A 19,984-nucleotide genomic window follows, 5' to 3' on the forward strand; every position below is an offset into this window, starting at 1 on the left:
TAAGACAATGTACATGCATGATGCCATTCAGCCTAGCAGTGGGACTATTTTCCTCACCGTTCGATTGGAGGTTAATCTGCAAGATTTGTCTCAGATTTATGAAAAACTCTCCTCCAAAGGAAACATTCCTGCCTTTATTGTGTCTACAGTTGCCACAGATATACATTTCTGAACTGATGTTGGAGACTGAATTTGGATCACTGATCTGAAGACCTAGGCTGTTCAGTCATTACACTGTTGTCAGGAAATCACATTTTACTTTTTCCTGTGAGCATTTAGCAGCCAGCCGTCAAGGTAGGATAAATGAAAATTCCATTCCTTCTTACATGGGTTGCTACCACAGCCATGCATTTAAAAAAAGCATGTGGAGCAGATTTGAGGCCAAACAGTAGGACTGTGTACGGATAGTGATTGTTTCCAATTACAAAACCTGGAAATGACCTGTGGGGCTGCTCCTATAATGTGGAAACAGGAGTCCTGCAAATCTTTTGCACACATACATTCTTTTTGTCATACATGTGGCTACAACTGATGTAGGGCTAACGTTTTTTGTGAAACATTTGCTTGTGAACTGTAGATCTATTGTCAATATGAATTCTTCATTCTGGCCTTTTTTCTAAACATGAAAATATCTGGAGTAAACCCTTAAACATTTTGAGATGATGAAACTGGATGTTTCTCTCCTGAGGCTGGATAATTGGTGCTTTGATGTTGGCGCTGGCAGTAGAGTCGTCTTGAAATGTAAAAAGTATCCAAGAGCTACAAGATTTAGCACCCATTTGTCTCGTTTTCAAAGTCCACTTCCCCAGATGCGAGGATACTCCTTCCCCCCACAAGAGTGGGCAACAGAATGGAGGGGAGGTATTAATATATCAATGGCATGTGCCAGAGAACAGTCTGCCTGTAGAGGAAGGAGACTTTGTCAAGGTTGTGTTTAGATATGAAGTTTACCTCTGGTAAGAGTACCTTTGACACTGGGAGCATGGTTATTAGTGAAATGGTTTCAACCTTGTGCTAATAACATCTGCAATCTTTAGCCCCGTACTGATGTCTGAAGAACTGTATTTCCTCAAGGTTGAAAGCCTTCAGGGTCTCATTTTTACATTTTCAGCCTTTCTACCTCCATATGCTGATCAAACAGTGCAGGAAAAGGGAAGATTCGTTATGTTTAGTAGTGTCACTGGTTTCACAGTTGTGAGTTGAAGTACGGGTGATTTACAAATGGATATCCCAGGACAACAGTAGCCAACAATGCCAAGTGAACAGCAGCTCAAATGATCTGATTAGCAACCAGAGAGTTCTACTGTAACATCTCAGTGAAGTCTTGCTGCTGGTGCTTTTGTAGCTCTTGTATGAAGGAGAGAATACCTTTACACATTCCGCTTTGATATTGACCAAGAAGAGCAGTAGCACTAGTATTTTTTATATGCGTGGCAATTGTGCTGTACAACGTCCACCCCTGGCACCTATGAGTAAGCTTTTGTGCTCTGGTGGAGCTCTTTCATGGAGCTGAAGCATGTCTCCTTTTTACAGGAGTCACTATAACAGAGTCCAATTTAGGTTCTAATTTTAATAAGTCAAGCACATGTTGTGAGGCCTTTTATTTGTTAACCAAACTTAGGATAGCTACTCTGGGGTAAGACCTTTGTCTTCTGCTATATCAAGCAGTTCATAAAGGCAGAAGAGACTTTCGAGCCACTGAATCAAATCCGTTTGTGGCTCCTCTAGATAAAAGTTCAACTCTGTAGCACTTCTGGTTAAAACCTTGTGAAAGGTAGAAATGTCATTAACCAAAGAGATATGGTATGGAGCTGCAGCTAGTGACGGTGTGCAGAAAGTAGTGTAATAGGAGACTAAAGAATGTGATTCGGAACTTGAAGGAAATCTGAATCATCTTTTTTTTCAGTGGTTCAATGAGGGTAATCTAGTGATCCTCAAGAAGAGGCATGAGAAAGTTTACTTTTATCAGAAACCTAGAAGCAGGTCTCTACAACCATTTCAACTATCTCCTAGAATGGTGTTAAGGTTCCTGAAGAGAATTCTCAAAAGATATAATAGGTTTTAATGGCCTGAACGCCAAAGGATGAAGATCCAGGGCAAATAAAAGTAATTTGAAAGGAGTAGGCTTGTTATTTACTGAGTGTGTAGAAGTGATGGTGCCGAAGACACAACTGATGGGGATGGAGTGCCTGTCCTGGCTATAATTTTTATGAGTTGGAGCCAAATGTAATCCATTTGACATCGATAGCTACTTTGCATGAGGTCTATGACTTTTCTTTGGCAGCAAGTGAATCAATGTCGAGGGGGGATTAAACGTCTTTGACGAAGCAGAGAGATCGACCATCATAGAGTTTCAGATACTGCTGTTGATGGTATCGGCATCTTCGTCGAGTGGGAGACATGTTTCGACATCGAACAGTGAAAACTTTTTAATGAAGATCTGTGTTCATGACGTCATTTAATAAGCGCAGAGTCCTCATGAAACGGAGAACAAGCAGTAGCCAAAGCTTTCAACATTGACACTTTTTTCATCTATCTGGAATGACGTCGAGAGTGAAGTTGTCTATATTTCGAAGACGACCTCCAATCTCTAGATCTCCCTTCGTGGGAGTTTTTGTCAGAAGGAGACTGCTTCCTGGAAGAGAACATGAGAAGATGATATCTCCAGTCTTTTCTGTTTTTTTCTTTCCCCACTCTTATATCTTGCATGAGTCCGCTCAACCCAATAACATCTTGGCCCCTTCAAGTTATTTTGGACATCATTTTCACAGATTTCACAGTACTTCAACCAAGTGAGAGCTAAGTAAACACCACACAGACCCTGAGGGGGTCAGAAACAGCTCACACAATGGTCACTTCAAAAACAGAGAAAGCATTTTCTGTGCGGAAACTAGCAAAAAAATGAGTTTCACTCAACAGAAATGAGTTAAAAATATAGAGTGAAGCTACAAAATTTGAAATTAGTTTAGAAACGTAATTAAAAATAAAGGTGTGAAAAAACTTCTCACATGAGACAGAAAAAAAATAAAAAATCTATGAGATAAATGGCAGTAGAGTGCACTATTCAAGCGCAACCTACTACATTTAAGAGACGAGGCCCTCTTCTCCTCCTACAATGTAAGCCTGTCAAGACTATTTCCTTTTTCACCCTTTCATACATTTCACCTTCCTGCACATTAAAATCTGCAATGCAGGCTTGAAACAAATTTCACATTCAATATGTTGTCTCAGGAAAAATATTTTGAGCCTCTGATAGGCAGTCACAGGGCCTGGCGAATCATGCAGACAGATGTACATGGCCACCTTTGTGAATTTTAAATGAACAATGCATTTATGACAAGTGCTCAGGGGTCCACGCAGGCTGGACACAATGATTCTGGTGTTTATGACTATCAATGAAGATCCTATGGAGTAGAAAGCTCATACTCCCTACATTAGAATGGATAAGTTGGATGTGATGGATCACCACCCTGGATGAAAGTACTGGCTTCGGTCTTCAACATCCTGGTTGTGCGCCACTAGAGGCAAGTTAAAGTGGCTAGGAGGCTGTCTGCAGGGGAGGAGGATTGAGAGGTTTGATGCCCCAAATTACCTTTGTGCTGCCTGCCAGATCCACGTCCCCGTCGACAAGGACTGGGATGACTGCAAGTAGTCTTAGAATTTCTTGAACCAGTGAGGACACTGTGTGCCGTGGCCCTACTTTCAATAAAGTGCTTTAGGCCTGAATCAACTTTGTCATGGAACATACGCAAGCTATCACAAGGCATATCCATAAGAGAGGTACAGTCTACTAAGAAACCTCTGGATTGCAACCACACATGCCAAAGAAGCACTACACTGGTGCCAGCTGCCCTGGCCATGCAATCAGTAGTATGAAGGCTAGCATTAATCACATTTGATCACATCTTGCCCATCTTATATAGTTTGCATCAAGGAGGCCCCAAGTTCTTGAGGGACTGCCGGCAAGATCTCGCTGGCCATGTCCCAGAAGGAGCCTGTATGATCGGTCCAATAAACAAACAATATTGATATACCTCAATGCTAAGCTGAAAGATGGGAAAATAGGTTTCCCAAAAATCTCAGTCCTTTGATTCCCTGCCTGGGGGAGACTTGGGTAAAGAATTGGGGTTCACCTTACAGGTGGAAGCCTGGAGCACCAGACTCTCTGGTGTAGTATGCAGAGTAAGTAAAGTAGGATCACTGGGAGCCGACCTATGGAGTCTGGCCACCAGCGTATTTACCAGTGGATACGAACAGGGTTTTGACCAAGTGCCCATTGAAGTATTGGTAAGGGCTTCATTAAACTGAAACAAGGGCTCTAATGAGGCGGGCACAAGTTCCAAAGCATCAGTAAGGACATTTGTCTTGACGTCAACTGAAGGCAAGTCCTCAGCTGCTTGCCCAACTACTACAGCAAAGGAAGCACCCTCTCCCATTGGGTGCACTAAAAGGCATATTCAGCCGTGTATAGGGGAAGTATCATTCCCACTGACCTCCTGTAGCTCCATGTAGACCTGGTCATTATCACAGGGAGGGGTGCGGAGGAGGGGGAGGGAGGCAGTGGGGGAATCATCCCCATCATTGTCAACTCTAGGTAGTGGCAAGCTGTGGTCAGAGTCTGAGGCAATAAGGTAGTGGAGCCTCGGAGGATGCCTCTGTGGTAGTGGAGGCATAGGATCATACTTGGGCTGCATATGGATTGGGTGTGATGTAAGGAATTAAGCGCTCAACATTGCTCGGGGTAGAGTCAACACTGGTTTGGGATCAGACATCAGAGCTGGAACCAGATTTGCACCCAGCATTGATTAAAGTGGCACATCCTGGGAGCCGGGATAGTAGTCTCCACTGGAATCCGTGCTAAACCAGCAACTTGTCCAAAGAGTTCAGACGGCACAGAGGATGGATCTGCTGGTGGTAACCCAAATGTGAACCCCTGGGAATCCTTGAGGTACAATGGCAAGCCGGAAGGAGCATGAACAGTGCCACAGATAAAGAGCATGATGTTATTAAAGGACTTGAGCTCGTCCAGCATCGCCAATAGCCCGGGGAATTCAGGGAGCATTGGGATCCACTTTGGAATAGCCTCCTCAATCAGAGATCAGGAGTGAGACTGACTGGCACTTTTACGCCCTTGTGACTTCTCATTAGATACAGAGTGGTGAGATAGAGTCCCGATTCACCTTCTTATACTTCTTGGACTTTGACTAATAGGATTTACTGGAGGACTTTGACTGTTTAGACCACTTCTCATGGGAGCGGGTCTGTGCCCTCAACATGGTGTAGGAGCGGGACTTACTCTAGGCCCACAACTTCTTGTATTTGGCGACGTACAGTTTTGCGGTCCTGGACTGCCATCAGGTGCATGAGGGCAAAGTTATTGCACAACTGGGTCATGCCATAAATTCAAGCTTCAAGGACACAACTCGTGCACATCCATGGCAAACATACCATGGTTTGAAGCTTGTGGTTTTAGGAGGAAGGATCATTCCCTTGCACACTCAATTTAGTTTTGAGGGTTGTTAATAAGCTAAAGAAAGAGGGAGTAGAGCTACGGTTCAGAGTTCGAAGGCACGGAGAGGAAAGAACAGAGGTAGGGACATGGAGGTGGCAATTATATACGGGTCAACTCTGTCACTCCCGGGGCACAACAAAGCTTATGTGGAGTCACACAGTGCCACCTAGAAGTGCACAGGAGCATGGCTATGAAATGTTTTCTGATTCAGTCTGGTACTTGGGAATATTTTAAAATTGAGGAATCCAGCAGAATTGCTATTAAATAACACCTTTTTGAAAACAAATATATATATCTGTGTCTTCGTGTGGAAGTTGTTTGGAAAACACTTCAAAATATGTGGACTTCTTTTTGCAACATGCAGTAAAAAAACTGCCTTCGTACATAAAGGACACAGGTGATTTTTTAAGGTGTCTTGAAACATTTCAGTGGAGAGATAGTTATTCATTACTCTCACTTGATGTTATGAGTTTATACACCTGTATTCCTCATGATCTTGGTCTTATTGCATGCAGGCATTTTCTCAATGAGAGATCTATTTCATTTCTATTTCATACAGAAATGTTGATTGAGATGATGTCTGTATGTTTGAAGCAAAACTACTTTCTCTTTGACAATAAAATCTTTAAACAAATCCTCGGTATTTCAATGGGGACTTGCTTTGCTCCTGGCTTTGCGGGTCTCTATTTAGGGTACTGGGAGGAGAACGTAGTTAGGACATCAAGTATCTTCAAAGACAAAGTGGCCCTATGGGTCCGCTATATTGATGATATTTTGTGTGTGTGGGAAGGCACAGAGATTGAAGCAAATGAGTATGTAAAGAACTTGAATGATAACAGCTATAACCTACAATTTACAAGTAATTGGTCAAAAGAATCTTTGGAGTTTTTAGATCTTGAACTCACAATTAATGGAGACAGTTTGAAAAGCTCTTTATTCAGAAAAAATACAGCAGGAAATAGTCTCCTACATGCCCGAAGTTGTCACCCAAACACACTCATCAACAGTATACCTTTAGGAGAACTACTTAGAGCTAAACGTAATTGCAGTACGGTCAAAAAATTCAAAGAGGAAGAGAAAAGAATGACGGTTAGATTTTTGGAAAGAGGTTACTCTCTATCAGTCATCAATAAAGCTAAAATTGAAGTATCTAAAAGAACAAGATCCTCCCTACTCATCCAAAAAGAAGAAAAAGTCAAAGAAGTTAAGCAAGATGAAAATATTAGATTCATTACTACTTTCAGCAAGCAAGCACAGTTAATCCGTAAAAGCTTGAATAAATTCTGGCCAGTGTTGCAAACTGATAAAGACCTAGTAGAAAGTATAGAAAGTGCGCCACAGATTACTTTCAGAAAAGCGAGATCACTGAAAGATATTTTATGCAGAGCAGTAGAACCTGCTATCTCAAAAGATGCGGGGATTCACGGATTCTACACATGTATAAATTGCAAAGCATGCAGAAATAGTAAGAACAAAAAAAGAAGTCACACTTTCCCCCAACTGCAAACCATTTAAAATTTTAAAACACACGTCATGCAATACTGAGTTTGCAGTATATGCTTTATTATGTCCATGTCATAAAGCATATATTGGAAGTACCATCCACAAAGCTAAGAAAAGAGTGCTTGAGCATCTTCGAGCAATAAAAATTTTTTTTTTAAAAAAATGGGAACAAACAGTATCCCATGGCTCGGCACTTTCAAAGTCATCATGGGCGAAACAGCAACTTATTGAGCTTTTGTGTATTGGATACTGTGAAATTCAATGAAAGAGGTGGCAAAATCTTCGCCGCCTTGATTCTAAATTGATCATTCAGTATAGAACTCTAGCCCCTATAGGTCATAATTGTGACGAGGAACTTGCAGTACATTTAGGGTGATTTGTTGAGTCTTGATCTTTCTGGGATTAGAAAGATTTTTTCTAAAGAAAAATATGTGTCCGTTATGCTTTATTGATTCTTCAAAATTACATCTTGAAGACAATTCATTTGTATCTCATTTATATGCTTGTTTTCTAATGTTAATTATTAGTTGTGGAATCTTGAAATGATTTTTTATACTGCTTAAGAGCTATTGTGTTTTTAACGTCACTTTGTTTGTGTGTGGTAATAAGTAATATAATTTATTAATTATTTTTTGTTTTTGTTTTATTACAGACAACTTCTTTGCTGTCTAAATGGTGAAAACGCTCAAAAGCTATAGTATCTTTTATAATAAGAAAAGAGCCCATTTTGGGGTTAATGGAGGGATTCAATTTAAAAATTACTAATGCGGATGTTAAGAGCGAATTTTCATGTAATGAATGCCCACTTGGGCTTGAAAACTAATGAAAAGAAAGACTCAAATTGATAGACAAAATCTCAAACGGAAATTATTTGTGAAATATTTGGGTAAATCGCGTTTTGGACATGATTAGAAGAGCATCCGTCTCCCCATATGTTTATTTAAAGGAAATTAGCAAAGCGCATTTTTTCAGCTTATATGCAGGAATGAAAGAATTCTTGTGTAACACGGAAGTCTGTTTTCACGTTCTATTATTGTTTGTGTCACATGATTATTTATTGACTTTCTATCACTCAGCAACAATACTCGTGAACAAGGGTGGTGTACCCGAAACGCGTCGAGTTCCTTTAAAAACTGCTTTAATAAATAAACTGCTGAAAAGTTTGTCGTCCGTGGCTGCTGTTACTGGATTGAATACAGCATTTGGATTGATTTACGAGGCTCGCCTCCTCGTCACGGACCGCCGTCGAAAGAGGAAAGGGATCGGCGATGCTCTTGTGTGTTACACGAGAACTCAGGTCTGGAGATATATATATATATATATATATATATATATATATATATATAAATATAATAATAATATGGATCATGGCTAGGGTTGTCTCAGAATTTACAGGTGCTCTGCCTATATTGACTAGAAATTAAAACACGGCAACAAATTTTACTTTAAATATCTTAATATATTAAGGCAATGTAATATTTTTAGAAGATTTAAAATTGTAAGCACAGAATCAATTAAACAGGGCTTACTTATACCATCTAATGAACCTAGAAGACAAAGGCGTGAGGGAAGATGTGGTATCATTTAACAAGGCCATATCTATGTAAACAGATAGTATATATATTTTTTAAAGATTACAGATTTTACACATTAAAATTAAGAAACGAAAATTTAAATTAATTGACAAAACTTACTCCTAGGAAAATGTAATGAATGATTAAAATACATATATCTTTGTTTAAAAGGTCACTTACTGGCAACAGCCAACTCTCATCCAAGAAGCTGCAGTTCTATAAATGCAAAAACAAATAAACTGTAGAATTCAAGTCACTAAAACATATCGTGCATATGAAAACTGGCTGTAGAGACAAAGCAAGTTCGACATGGGTAATTTTCTCTATAGAGCTTTAGACATGCTAGTTAACTTTGGGCCCGATTACGACTTTGGCGGTGTGGGAGCAGGGCTGCCACATCACCATACCGCTCCCAAACTGCCAAAGCTATGTGAGCACCGCCCACCAGATTACGAGTTTTCTCGTGTCTGGCGGGCATTTCTTAGGCGGTTACACAGCAGTGCCTCTGAAAATGGGCACTGCAATGGGAGCACCAAAGGGAGTTCCTGCACGGCATGGACTCTGCAGTCCATGACGTGCAGTAAGGAATGCGTTACTTACCTGTAACTGCAGTTATCCAGTATTGGTATCTTTCATAGATTCACATGCCTGAATCATTACCCCTAGTCTGGATGGGAGTCCCCGGTACATAAATAAAGCAATGTCCCATTAGACATATATAGTAATAGGCCAAGGGTCTCACATTAGTAACATCTCCAGGTCCCTTTGTAAAAAGGACCAAAATCAAGAGAAGAGCCAATCAGCTATCACCACCCTCTGGAACCCACCTGGAAGGAGCTCTAGTCCCTCAGATTTTAGTAAGCACAGTGCTAAGAAGGTGTATCACAGAGAACTAGGAGAGCCCTTCCAGGGGAGGCGGGTGGGTTGCATGTGAATCTATGAAAGATACCAATACTGGATAACTGCAGTTACAGGTAACGCATTCCTTATGCAGTATTAGGGTATCTTTCATAGATTCACATGCCTGAATCAGAGTAGTAAGCAATGATAAGCACATTTCGGATGGTACAGCATATAAAAATTCACTGGATAATAACATATCAATGTAATACATAGAAAGTACCAAAGGTCAATCAAAGAAACCATTATGGAACACAATAGAGAAATATGCGTATTAAAGAAAGGATGGAGGAATGAAAAAAGGGCTCACCTCTAGCGAAATAGCTGACGCAACACAGCCTGTCCCACTGCAGCATCCTTCATGAGTTCCATATCCAAGCAGTAATGCTTGGTAAATGTATGCGGCGTCTTCCATGTTGCCTCTCTGAAAATGTCTGTGATAGGGACACCCACAAAGAGTGCCATGGAAGTAGACATCGCCCTACTGGAATGGGCTCGAACCGTGGAACACAAGGGGTGGCCTGCTTGCTGGTGACAGAAAGTAATAGCTCCAGAGATCCAACGAGAGATACTTTGTTTAGTCAGTGGAAGACCTTTCCTAGGTCGACTGTAAGCCACAAAGAGTTGGTTGGATTTGCGGAACGATTTTGTCCTCTGAAGGTAGAATTTAAGGCAACGTTTAAGGTCTAGAGAGTGTAGAGCTCTTTCTGCCGCCGTTTGAGGATTCAGAAAAAGGTCCGCAAGACTATAGGTTAATTGAGGTGAAAGTGACAGGACTTTGGGCACAAACTTAGGATTAGTCCGCAGTATGACCCGGTCATGTTTGAACTGAAGAAAAGGGTCTTGAACTGAGAATGCATGGAGCTCACTTACTCGCCTGGCAGAGGTAAGGGCTAGAAGGAGTGCCGTCTTCCAAGATAGATATTAAAGATCAGCTCTGTGTATCGGCTCAAAATGGTGTTTCATAAGCTGAGCAAGAACTGTGTTGAGCTGCCAAGTGGGAGGCAGAGACTTCACTGGAGGAAAAGTCCTGAATAGGCCTTTGAGAAATTGTTTAATCAACCTACTAGACCAAAGACAAGGGCCTGCAGAAGATCTCCTGAAAGGGGATATTGCTGCTAGATAAACTTTAATAGAGGCGTGAGCAAGACCTGAAGTTGCCAGATGGAGAAGGTAAGGCAGTATTTGTTCTGGGGAAGACGAAAGAGGGTGTATTTTCGCTGACCTTCACCAGATGCAGAATCTCTTCCATTTTAAGGAATAGGTCTTGTTAGTACTGTCGGCTCGAGACCGAGCCAGAACCGCCCTGCAGTCTAGAGGAATGTCTAGGCCATGGAACTCTTGGAACTCAGGAGCCAAGCCGATAACTTGAGAGATGCTGGATCCGGATGCAGGACTTGTTCCCGGTTCATTGTGAGGAGAGAGGGAAACGGTTTCAAAGAGATCGGCGGTTCCAGAGAGAGAAGATGGAGCTCCGTGAACCAATGGTGACGCGGCCACACCAGAGCTATTAGGATTAGCGTGCAGGGTTCTGTCTTCATTTTCCTGAGGACCCTGGGAATCAGGGAAATCGGTGGAAAAGCGTATGCAAAGACGTTGAACCATGCGATCGAAAATGCATTCCCTAGAGATCCCCGTTGGGGATGCCAGCTTGCGAGGTTTTGGCATTTGGCGTTCTGCTTGGTAGCACAAAGGTCCAAGAGAGGAGTGCCCCATTGGGAGAATATGCGGTCGAAAGTCCGCTGGTTCAACTCCCATTCATGGCATGTTGGTTGCCTGCTTAGAGAAATCGGCCAGTACGTTGTCTGTTCCTGGAACATATTCCGCTCAAAGAGAAATGTGATGGAGTAACCAATTCCAGATTTTTTGAGATTCGTAAGATAGTGTCAGTGAGGTTTTGAAGTGGACATACGCACTCTCCACTTTAGACTCTGGTGTCGTCGACGAGCCCGTCGTCGGTGTAGTAGTCGACGGTGAAGCACCAACTGGCAAAACTGAAGGAAACCTCGACAAAACTCCCGTCGACGGAGCAGTCGTCGACTGTCGTCGGCATTGGAAACGTCGGCGGCGGTGTCGTAGTCGACAGAGCCCTCGTCGACGGTGTCTTCTTCGACGGGGTAGACTTTGACGAAACACCTTCGTCGAAGTAGGTGTCGACGCGCTCGTCGGCGATCGTAGCCTCGACGCTGGCTTGGACGTCGATGATTTTTTAATTTTAATCGTCGACGATACAGGTTTAGCAGCCGTCGACGATGAAGTCGACGTGGACGAGGCAGAAGATGCCAAAGAGATGGAGCCGGTCGTCATCAACAAAGTAATCCCCACAGCTGTAGACGGGGATTTTCTCACGGTCTACGCCACGGTCGACGAAGCAGTCATCGACGAGGTGGAACCAGGCTTTTTAAAGGTGTGTGGAGCCTCCTGTGGAGAAACCTTTGGTGGGAAAGCCTTAAGGGATACCTCTGAAGACTTTTTGTGCGCCTTCTTTTGAGGGGGCTGCGACGAAGGTCCTGGAGAAGCAACTCTGGGCCTTTTTTGAGAGGATTTTGAAGATGTAGAGTAGCCTTCACTCTTCTCAGAAAACAGGACGTGGTCGTTATCTTTAAGCCTCTGCAGCCAAATTGGAAGGCGTCCCTCCCGACCTTTAAGAGTCTTTGAAGAAAAGGTACGACATACCTTACAGTCCTTTGAGGAGTGGTCCTGGTAAAGACAATAGAGGTAGTCTTTGTGTTGGTCATCAACATGAAGCCGTTTTTTTACCACAGGAAGGCACAGGAGTATCTGCCATGAAGATATTGAGAACTGCACACAGAAGAAGGAATCCTGAAGAAAATAAATCACTGGAAATCCAGAAAACAAGGAAAACTGAGCAGAGCTCAGGGGAGACTCCCTTAGCACGACGTGCGGTAGAAAATCTGAGTGACTAGAGCTCCTTCCAGATGGGTTCCAGAGGGTGGTGATAGCTGATTGGCTCTTCTCTAGAGTTTGGTCCTTTTTACAAAAGGACATGGAGATGTTACTAATGTGAGGCCCTTGGCCTATTATTATACATGTCTAATGGGACATTACTTTATTTATGTACCGGGGACTCCCATCCCGACGACGGGGAATGATTCAGGCATGTGAATCTATGAAATATACCCTAATACTGGATAACTGGGGTGCATGCACACAGAGGGGCACAACATGGCCCCCCTGCTTGCGCCCTATGGCCCAGTATCCGCTCCGCCACAGTTTTAATGGCTGGCTCGCCGCCATGAAAACTGTGGAGGGGAAAAAAACTCGTACTATGGAAGCAAATTGGGGCCTCAAGACTGCAGCAAAACCTCCAGGGATCAGAGGGTTGCAGAGGTCCTCTGGCGGTCTAACCCCCCAAATTGTAATAGGGCGGTCGGACTATTGGTGCAGCAGTGTCAGCACCTCTGCCGTGGCTACGGCGGTCTATTGGACCACCGTAGACATAATTTGGCCCTATGTCTTCTGCATCAGAAAGATACAAAGGACTAGTGTTATACCAATCAGCTGTCAAGTATATGCCTCCAAAGGCAGGTAAGGATGCAATAGAACTGTCCATATTGTAGGCTAGAGTCTGAACGTAGCCAACGTGTTCCACCCGACTGAACTTTTCAATGGTTGGTTCTAGATCACATTCACACTCACCCACTCAGATTACTGAATTCTATATGTCCACAAACATTTACCTCCAGGTCCAGTACGAAGGACATCTCAGAAACGACCAGCATCAGGGAAAGGAAAGGCTCTATAAATAAAGATGAGAGTTTCACTGTTCTTCTCTCAAGGCCATCCATCAACAAGCAACTTACGTACCCAATGACAGACATATTATGAAATAAAATTTTCTCTACAAAAATATGCTGCTACAAACCACCTAAATCCTGCAAATGATTGGCTGGGTAGTTAATTAGCTCGGTTAGCAAATGCTTGTAACAAATGATTTGTTCTCTAAACAAAAAACTGCTAAACTTGGGAAGTAATTTTCTGTTTTTCATTGCTTCGGTATAAACAAGGTTGCGGGTATGTTATATCATCAGCCTAGATTTGTAAGCAGAACATTTAAATTTATCTAGCAAACATATGCAAAGAAAAAGTGAGGAACAGTAAATAAAATGTGTAAGGGGTGATCCTATTTAATAGAGATCAGTTTGCAGATTTTCAGAGGTCCAGTTGAGGAGATACGTACCTGTGAGAAAACTGCCTTTAAGTGCTGCAGCACACTTTCTCAGGAGAGGTATTTGTGCTGGGGACATAAAACGATGCAGTTGACACAATAGAGGGTAAGCATGATGTTGTCGGAATTTATTTTTCCCCTGCTCTCAGCCCAAACATCCTCCCTTACAGTGTCTCGTAAAACAGGGGGTAAGTTAGGAGAGAGGGAAACACAAAGACAGAGAATGAATGGAGGTGGGGCAGTGACTGTGTGGGGTGGAGGATTTGAGCACTGTACTTGTGAATTAGAGAAAGTGAGCCACTTAACATTACCTTAGGTATAAGTACAAGACGAAACAGGTTCTCCCTTACAAATCCCCCCTTCCCTCATGCAGACATTCTCCCATATCTGTTTCATTAATCAATGCAAAGTAGTTTGTTGGCAAACAATGGGTGACTCTGATTGCCAATAAAAATACATAAAGCACAGTATAAAAAAGATTCTTAATGATAATTTTGAATGTAGTCACTGCAGGCATCTTCCTGGGCACAGATTTGCTTTTCTTTATCTACCTTTCCTCTCTCCTGGCATCATAAAGGAATGTGCTCTTTTTTGTATGTGTGCAATGACAAGAAACGTTTTTCCACTCCTACCTTTCCCTGTATATTTTCTTTGCACAATGTGGATCAAAGAATACCCTGAATGTCTCTGTATGTGTGGTACTGAAGTAGTAAGTGGACGTCTCTACATCCGTCATCTCACACTGTTGGCACATGCTGGCCTCACTAGGTTTAATATGGGATCAGCGTCAGACAGTCTCCATTGTGCGTTTGAATTTGGTGACTGCTAGACTATAGTTTGCTTATCAGTCCACTGAAGGTGATATGCAGTAGTGTTATAGATGCGCCATTCAGTAAGTCCGATATGGTCCTAGCTGTGTCTCACAAACCTATTACTGATCTTGCTACCCTAACTTTACCATTAGCTATGGTATTAACCTCCTTGTGTCTGTCTGTGGGCCTTCTACTTTATTAGCTGTGTCACGTAGGTCTTTTGTTGCAATAGCTGTGTATCAAAGCAGGGCCTCTATTTTCCCATCTTTCTCTCCTAGATGTTCTATTGTACACAGAGCATCTTTTATAAGGTCCTGGGTATTTCTAGCTGAAGCTTCTCTAGGGGATCTTCCATTGCTTCCAGGAGACATTTTACTTGCTTAATGTAGTCTCTCATAAAGTCTTGGTTTCCTATAGATGTACTCTCTAACAGGTCTTTGTTGTCTCCAGCTGTCACACCCAGCAGTGTCTCTAATGCTCAACTAAGAGTTCAATTTGGCTACATGAGGGAATCCTCTTTGTGAATGTTGTCTCCAGGATCACAGACCCTAGCTTCAAACACCACACTTCTGATGGGAACACCAAAGGAGTAGCCTTTCACAATGAAGGACTTCCAACAGCCGGTCCTTGAGATAGCAGCTGGTCATCGAGGTGGACAATGGCCCCCTTCTGCCCACCACCACCCATCAAAAACTCTGAAGCATTGGACTCCCAGGGTAAGCAAGATAGTCCAGCAGACCACGGACCCAGACATGGTCTATGCATGAAAGCAACTAATAAAAATTCTAGCCGAGAGCAGGGTGGCTATGCTATCTTTTGCAGCATAAAATAACACAGATACAGAATTAAAAAGAAGAAACTGCTTAAGGAGACATGTTTACAGGCAAAGGTCAGGATCTGCAAATCTATATGTAATTTCTGATTTTAAAAAACATAGGTTTAAGATTAGTTATAGTTAGAAAAACTTTTTATTTTATTATTTCTATACAAAACCAACTTAAACTACACAAACATTAGATAATTCTTAAGTTATAGTTCCAACTTTAAGTTACATTTTGCACTCCACCCAAAACGTAATGTAGCTCGTACACCTTTATAGACCGTGTTGTCAACTCGCTAGCCACAGTTAATTAACTGCCTCGTAAATGAATGAGTCTCGAGGAGCATAGTGGTGTGGGATCAATTGGCAAACAGGGGAGTGGAGTGTTATAGAGTGGAGTGGCAGAGTGGAGTAGAGTGATGTAGAGTGTTGTAGAGTTTAGTGCCATGGATTGGACAGCTGTAGAGTGGTGTGGAGTGGCGTGTCGTAGAGTGGTGTGGACTGGCATGTCAGAGTTAGGTGGACTAGCATGTCGTACAGTGGACTGCCTTGTGTAGAGCATGAGGTGATGAAGTATCATTGTTAATCTCTGTGTAAAGCATTTGAAGAAATGCAACTGTGTTGCTTTCCAACAGTCAGCAGAGTCTCTATGGTTGTTGGTGTTATTTAGTAGTAATGGGCTGCGGTTATAGGACACTATGTTAATAACCAATGACATAATGCTTTACTTAATAAATGTACTTCTTGTCTAGTTTTCAATTGGTTTTTAGTGTCACGTGACCTCTAATGTGCGTTTGAGATGCCTTTCTAATACTTGTTTTTTGTTTAACTTTATTTTCATTTTGAAAACAAACATATCTGCTGTTCATTGCATTTTATATGGGGGAGGACTCCGGAAAAGAAAATAATTTTAACCATAGCAGCTAAGTTAATATACACATCTTACATTAAGAACTGGTGATGGATTCCTATTATACATTTGTCCTTATACAGCTCAATAAACAAAATCAGGGAATAAATCACCATTCCTTCCGCTGCAACATAGCCCATCCCCCACACAGTAATCGGCAGCACCGATAGGACAACACACGGCCCACTAGGCCAACATTAATTCAACCTATCCCTGCTCTGTCATGATCTTCAGCTACTTCTGCATCAGTGGTATTGCGGGCCAGATATGCCTCGTATGGATCCCATATGTTTTTAGGTCTACAGCGTGCAGGCATGAGAGCATTATAATTTTCTGAGTGTGCGTTACAACCACTTCCGGGGAGGTTCAGAGCTCTGGGAGCACCATGCGCTGCCTCCTAATCCCCTTGTCTGGAGAGACCAAATCCCTATGACTGAAGGGAGAAGAGATGTGGAGTTCACAAGACCCCTATCTGTGTTGACTGCAGGAGAGAGAATAAGCTGTGCTAGACAAAGACATAGTGCCGCTAACACGAATAAGTCAGACCAGGGACCATGCAATAACCATATAGACTGACATGATCCCTGGTTAGATACGTTTTGGTCACGGGCACTAGGCCAAGGCACCCAAAGTGTGGGGGGGGGGGGTGTTATCAGAAGAGTGGGGCCACTAGAGGTAGGAATTTTGTGGATCCCCGCAGATTCCAGAATTTTCGGTCCCTTAAACATGAGGAAAATTAATTGCGTAATTCTAGGCAAACTGTGAGGTTTGCAGGACACTGATGGTAAGAAAACATTGTGGAATCCACACAGAGCACACCACTATGGACTTTCCTGGGTATCTAGTTATAAAAAATGTCTTGGTTTGGTACGTTTCCCTGGGAGAGCACAAATACAGCAGCTACAGCTAGAGACAAATCAGGTCATTTCCTTGACCAGAAAAATTCATGTCTCCATGTTGCGTTTTTCTGGCTTGAGTTATGCCTTTGGCTCAAACTATTGAAATTTGCCAGTTATGAGTAAAAACATATGCAACTCACCATAAGAAAACAAGTTACTTACCTGTAACTGTAGTTCTCCAGTATTGGACCTTTCATAGATTCACATGCCTGGAGCTTTCATAGATTCACATGCCTGAATCATTCCCCGTCGTCGAGACGGGAGTCTCTGGTACATAAAAAAGCATTGCTTAGTAGTATAGCAAACTGAAAAAAGGCCTGGGCCCATTTTCCTTTGCAACCCATAACCTTCGTTATGTAAAAAATGACTAAACTTGTCCCTGAACCAATCAGAGCCTCTCACCCTCCAGAACACTCCTGAGAAAACCTTCTGCCCCTCAGATTTTCGTGCACTTGTGCAATAACACTCTTTGTGCTAAATCCGAGGTGAGTCTATCAGGGGAGGACGGTGGGTTGCATGTGAATCTATGAAAGGTCCAATACTGGAGAACTACAGTTACAGGTAAGTAACTTGTTTTCTTACTCCAGTATTGGAGCTTTCATAGATTCACATGCCTGAATCAGAATAGCGAGCAGTAAATAAATGCACATTTTTTGTTACCCAGCACCTGAAACAAGGGAACATATATAGCGTGATAAAGATGGTATCTGTAAAACCAAATTCCACATATCAAAAATCCCTTGCAAATGGCAACCAATACAATAAACAACAATAAAATGTGCAAAAGTAGACAATAAAGGAAGGAGGGATGGTAGAGAAGGCTCACCGTTACTGGATAAGGTTCCTCAGCACCGCTTCTCCCACCGCCACCTCTCTCCCTGTGGCCGCATCCAAGCAGTAATGCCTGGTGAATGTGTGCGTACTCGTCCAGGTCGCCGCCCTGCAGATATCCTGGATCGGTACGCCTGCAAATAGAGCAGTAGAGGTGGAGACTGCTCTTGTCGAATGTGCACGGACTCGTGCATTCAGAGGTCGACCAGCTGCCTGATGACAATACTCTATGGCACTGGAAATCCATCTGGCAATACCCCTTTTTGACAAAGGGAAACCCTTCCTGGGTGCGCTAAAGGCAACAAAAAGTTGTGAAGACTTGCGGAAAGGCTTAGTTTTCTGCAAATAGAACTTCAAACAACGCTGGACATCCAGCGAGTGGAGAGCTCTTTCCGCCGCTGTTGATGGTTGTGGAAAAAATAGTTTGAGAATTAATGGTTCGTTCAGATGAAAGTCAGTTGGAACTTTTGGAATAAATCTTGGATTAGTCCTGAGTATTATTCTGTCCTCTTTGAATTGTAAGAAAGGCTCCTGGACTCTCCTGGCTGAAGTGAGCGCAATGTGAAGCACAACTTTCCACGATAGAAATTTCAGCTCTGCCCTGTGAATTGGCTCAAAGGGCTGTTTCATTAACTGGGAAAGAACAAAGTTCAATTGCCAGAGAGGTGGTGGAGGTTTTATTGGAGGGAAAACTCGGAACAGTCATTTCATAAATTGTTTGATGACTCTAGCAGACCACAGAGACGGACCAGAGGCAGTTCTTCTGAAGCGTGAAATTGCAGCTAGGTGTACCTTTATAGATGCATGAGCTAAACCTGACTTAGCCAAAAGCAAGATGTATGGAATAATCTCGTGAGCTTCCAAAAGCAACGGATGAATGTTAGACCTCTTGCACCATAAACAGAACCTCTTCCACTTCATCCGGTATGTTTTGTTTGTACTATCCGCTCTGGCTCTAGATAGAAACTCCCTGCACTCTGTAGGGATGTCCAGATGTTGAAATTCGCAGTATTCAGGAGCCAGGCTGCTAAATGCAGAGATTTCGGATCCGGATGAAGAACTTCTCCCTGGCACATCGTCAGAAGAGACGGTATCGGCTGCAGGCAAATCGGGCGCTCCTCTAACAGTAGAAGAAGCTCCGTAAACCAATGCTGTCTGGGCCACCACGGAGCTATCAGGATTATTCTGCATGGTTCTTTCTTGATCTTCATAAGAACCTGCAGCAGGAGGCGAATTGGAGGAAAGGCGTAGGTAAAGATGCCTGACCATGCCATCAAAAACACATTCCCCCAAGATCCCCGTTGGGGAAGCCAGCTTGCGAAGAACTGGCATTTCTTGTTCTCCCTTGTCGCGAAGAGGTCTACTGTCGGAGTTCCCCAGTTCTGGAAGATGTTGCTCAAAATCTCTTTGTCGATCTCCCATTCGTGACAGACAGACTTTAGTCTGCTTAGAGTATCCGCCTTGGTGTTCTGGTCCCCTGGAAGATGTTCCGCTGTAATGGATACTTCGTGTCGTAGAGCCCATTCCCATATAAACTGGGCTTCTCGAGACAGGGAAGAGTGATCTTGTTCCTCCCTGTTTGTTCAAATAGTGCATTGCTGTTGTGTTGTCTGTTCTTACCAACACGGCTGCACCTTGAATCCTTGGCAGGAACGCCAACAATGCTAAGCGGACAGCTCTGAGCTCCAAGAGGTTGATATGCAATTGCTGTTCGTTCAATTTCCAGCGACCGCTGACCTGCAGATCCTGAAGGAATGCTCCCCAGCCTTCCAAGGACGCATCTGTCGTAACCACTAAAGGAGCTGGTTGAGTCAGGAAAGAAAGACCCTGAGAAATGTTTCGATTCCGGGTTCACCATGTTGCCGCGTGGATCATTATCGGCGTCACTTTGAGTATATCGTCGAAGGATCCTGTCGCTTGATGCCACTGAAGATCCAGCTGCTCTTGTAACGGACGCATCCGTAGTCTGCAGAAAGGTACGAGGGGAATGCAAGATGACATCGTTCCCAGCAATGACTTGTACTTGCGTACTGA

General features: G+C 43.0%; 1 protein-coding gene across 3 annotated transcripts in view; it reads right to left on the reverse strand.

The window, feature by feature from the left end:
* Positions 1-19,984, reverse strand: part of LOC146810068 (uncharacterized) — a 431,592-nt gene that overhangs the window by 233,223 nt on the left and 178,385 nt on the right. For 2 of the 3 annotated variants that reach the window (XM_085616978.1, XM_085616979.1), the window contains exons 6-7: positions 13,191-13,249; positions 8,770-8,805 (exon numbers count right to left, since the gene is read on the reverse strand). The exons of the other annotated variant lie outside the window; for it this stretch is intronic. In XM_085616978.1, coding sequence (XP_085473104.1) covers positions 8,770-8,805; positions 13,191-13,249 — 95 coding nt within the window. The remainder of the gene's footprint in view (positions 1-8,769; positions 8,806-13,190; positions 13,250-19,984) is intronic. 3 annotated transcript variants of the gene reach the window in all.

This window comes from Triturus cristatus, chromosome 7 (assembly GCF_964204655.1).
Source record: "Triturus cristatus chromosome 7, aTriCri1.1, whole genome shotgun sequence".
Taxonomy (NCBI): Eukaryota; Metazoa; Chordata; class Amphibia; order Caudata; family Salamandridae; genus Triturus; species Triturus cristatus.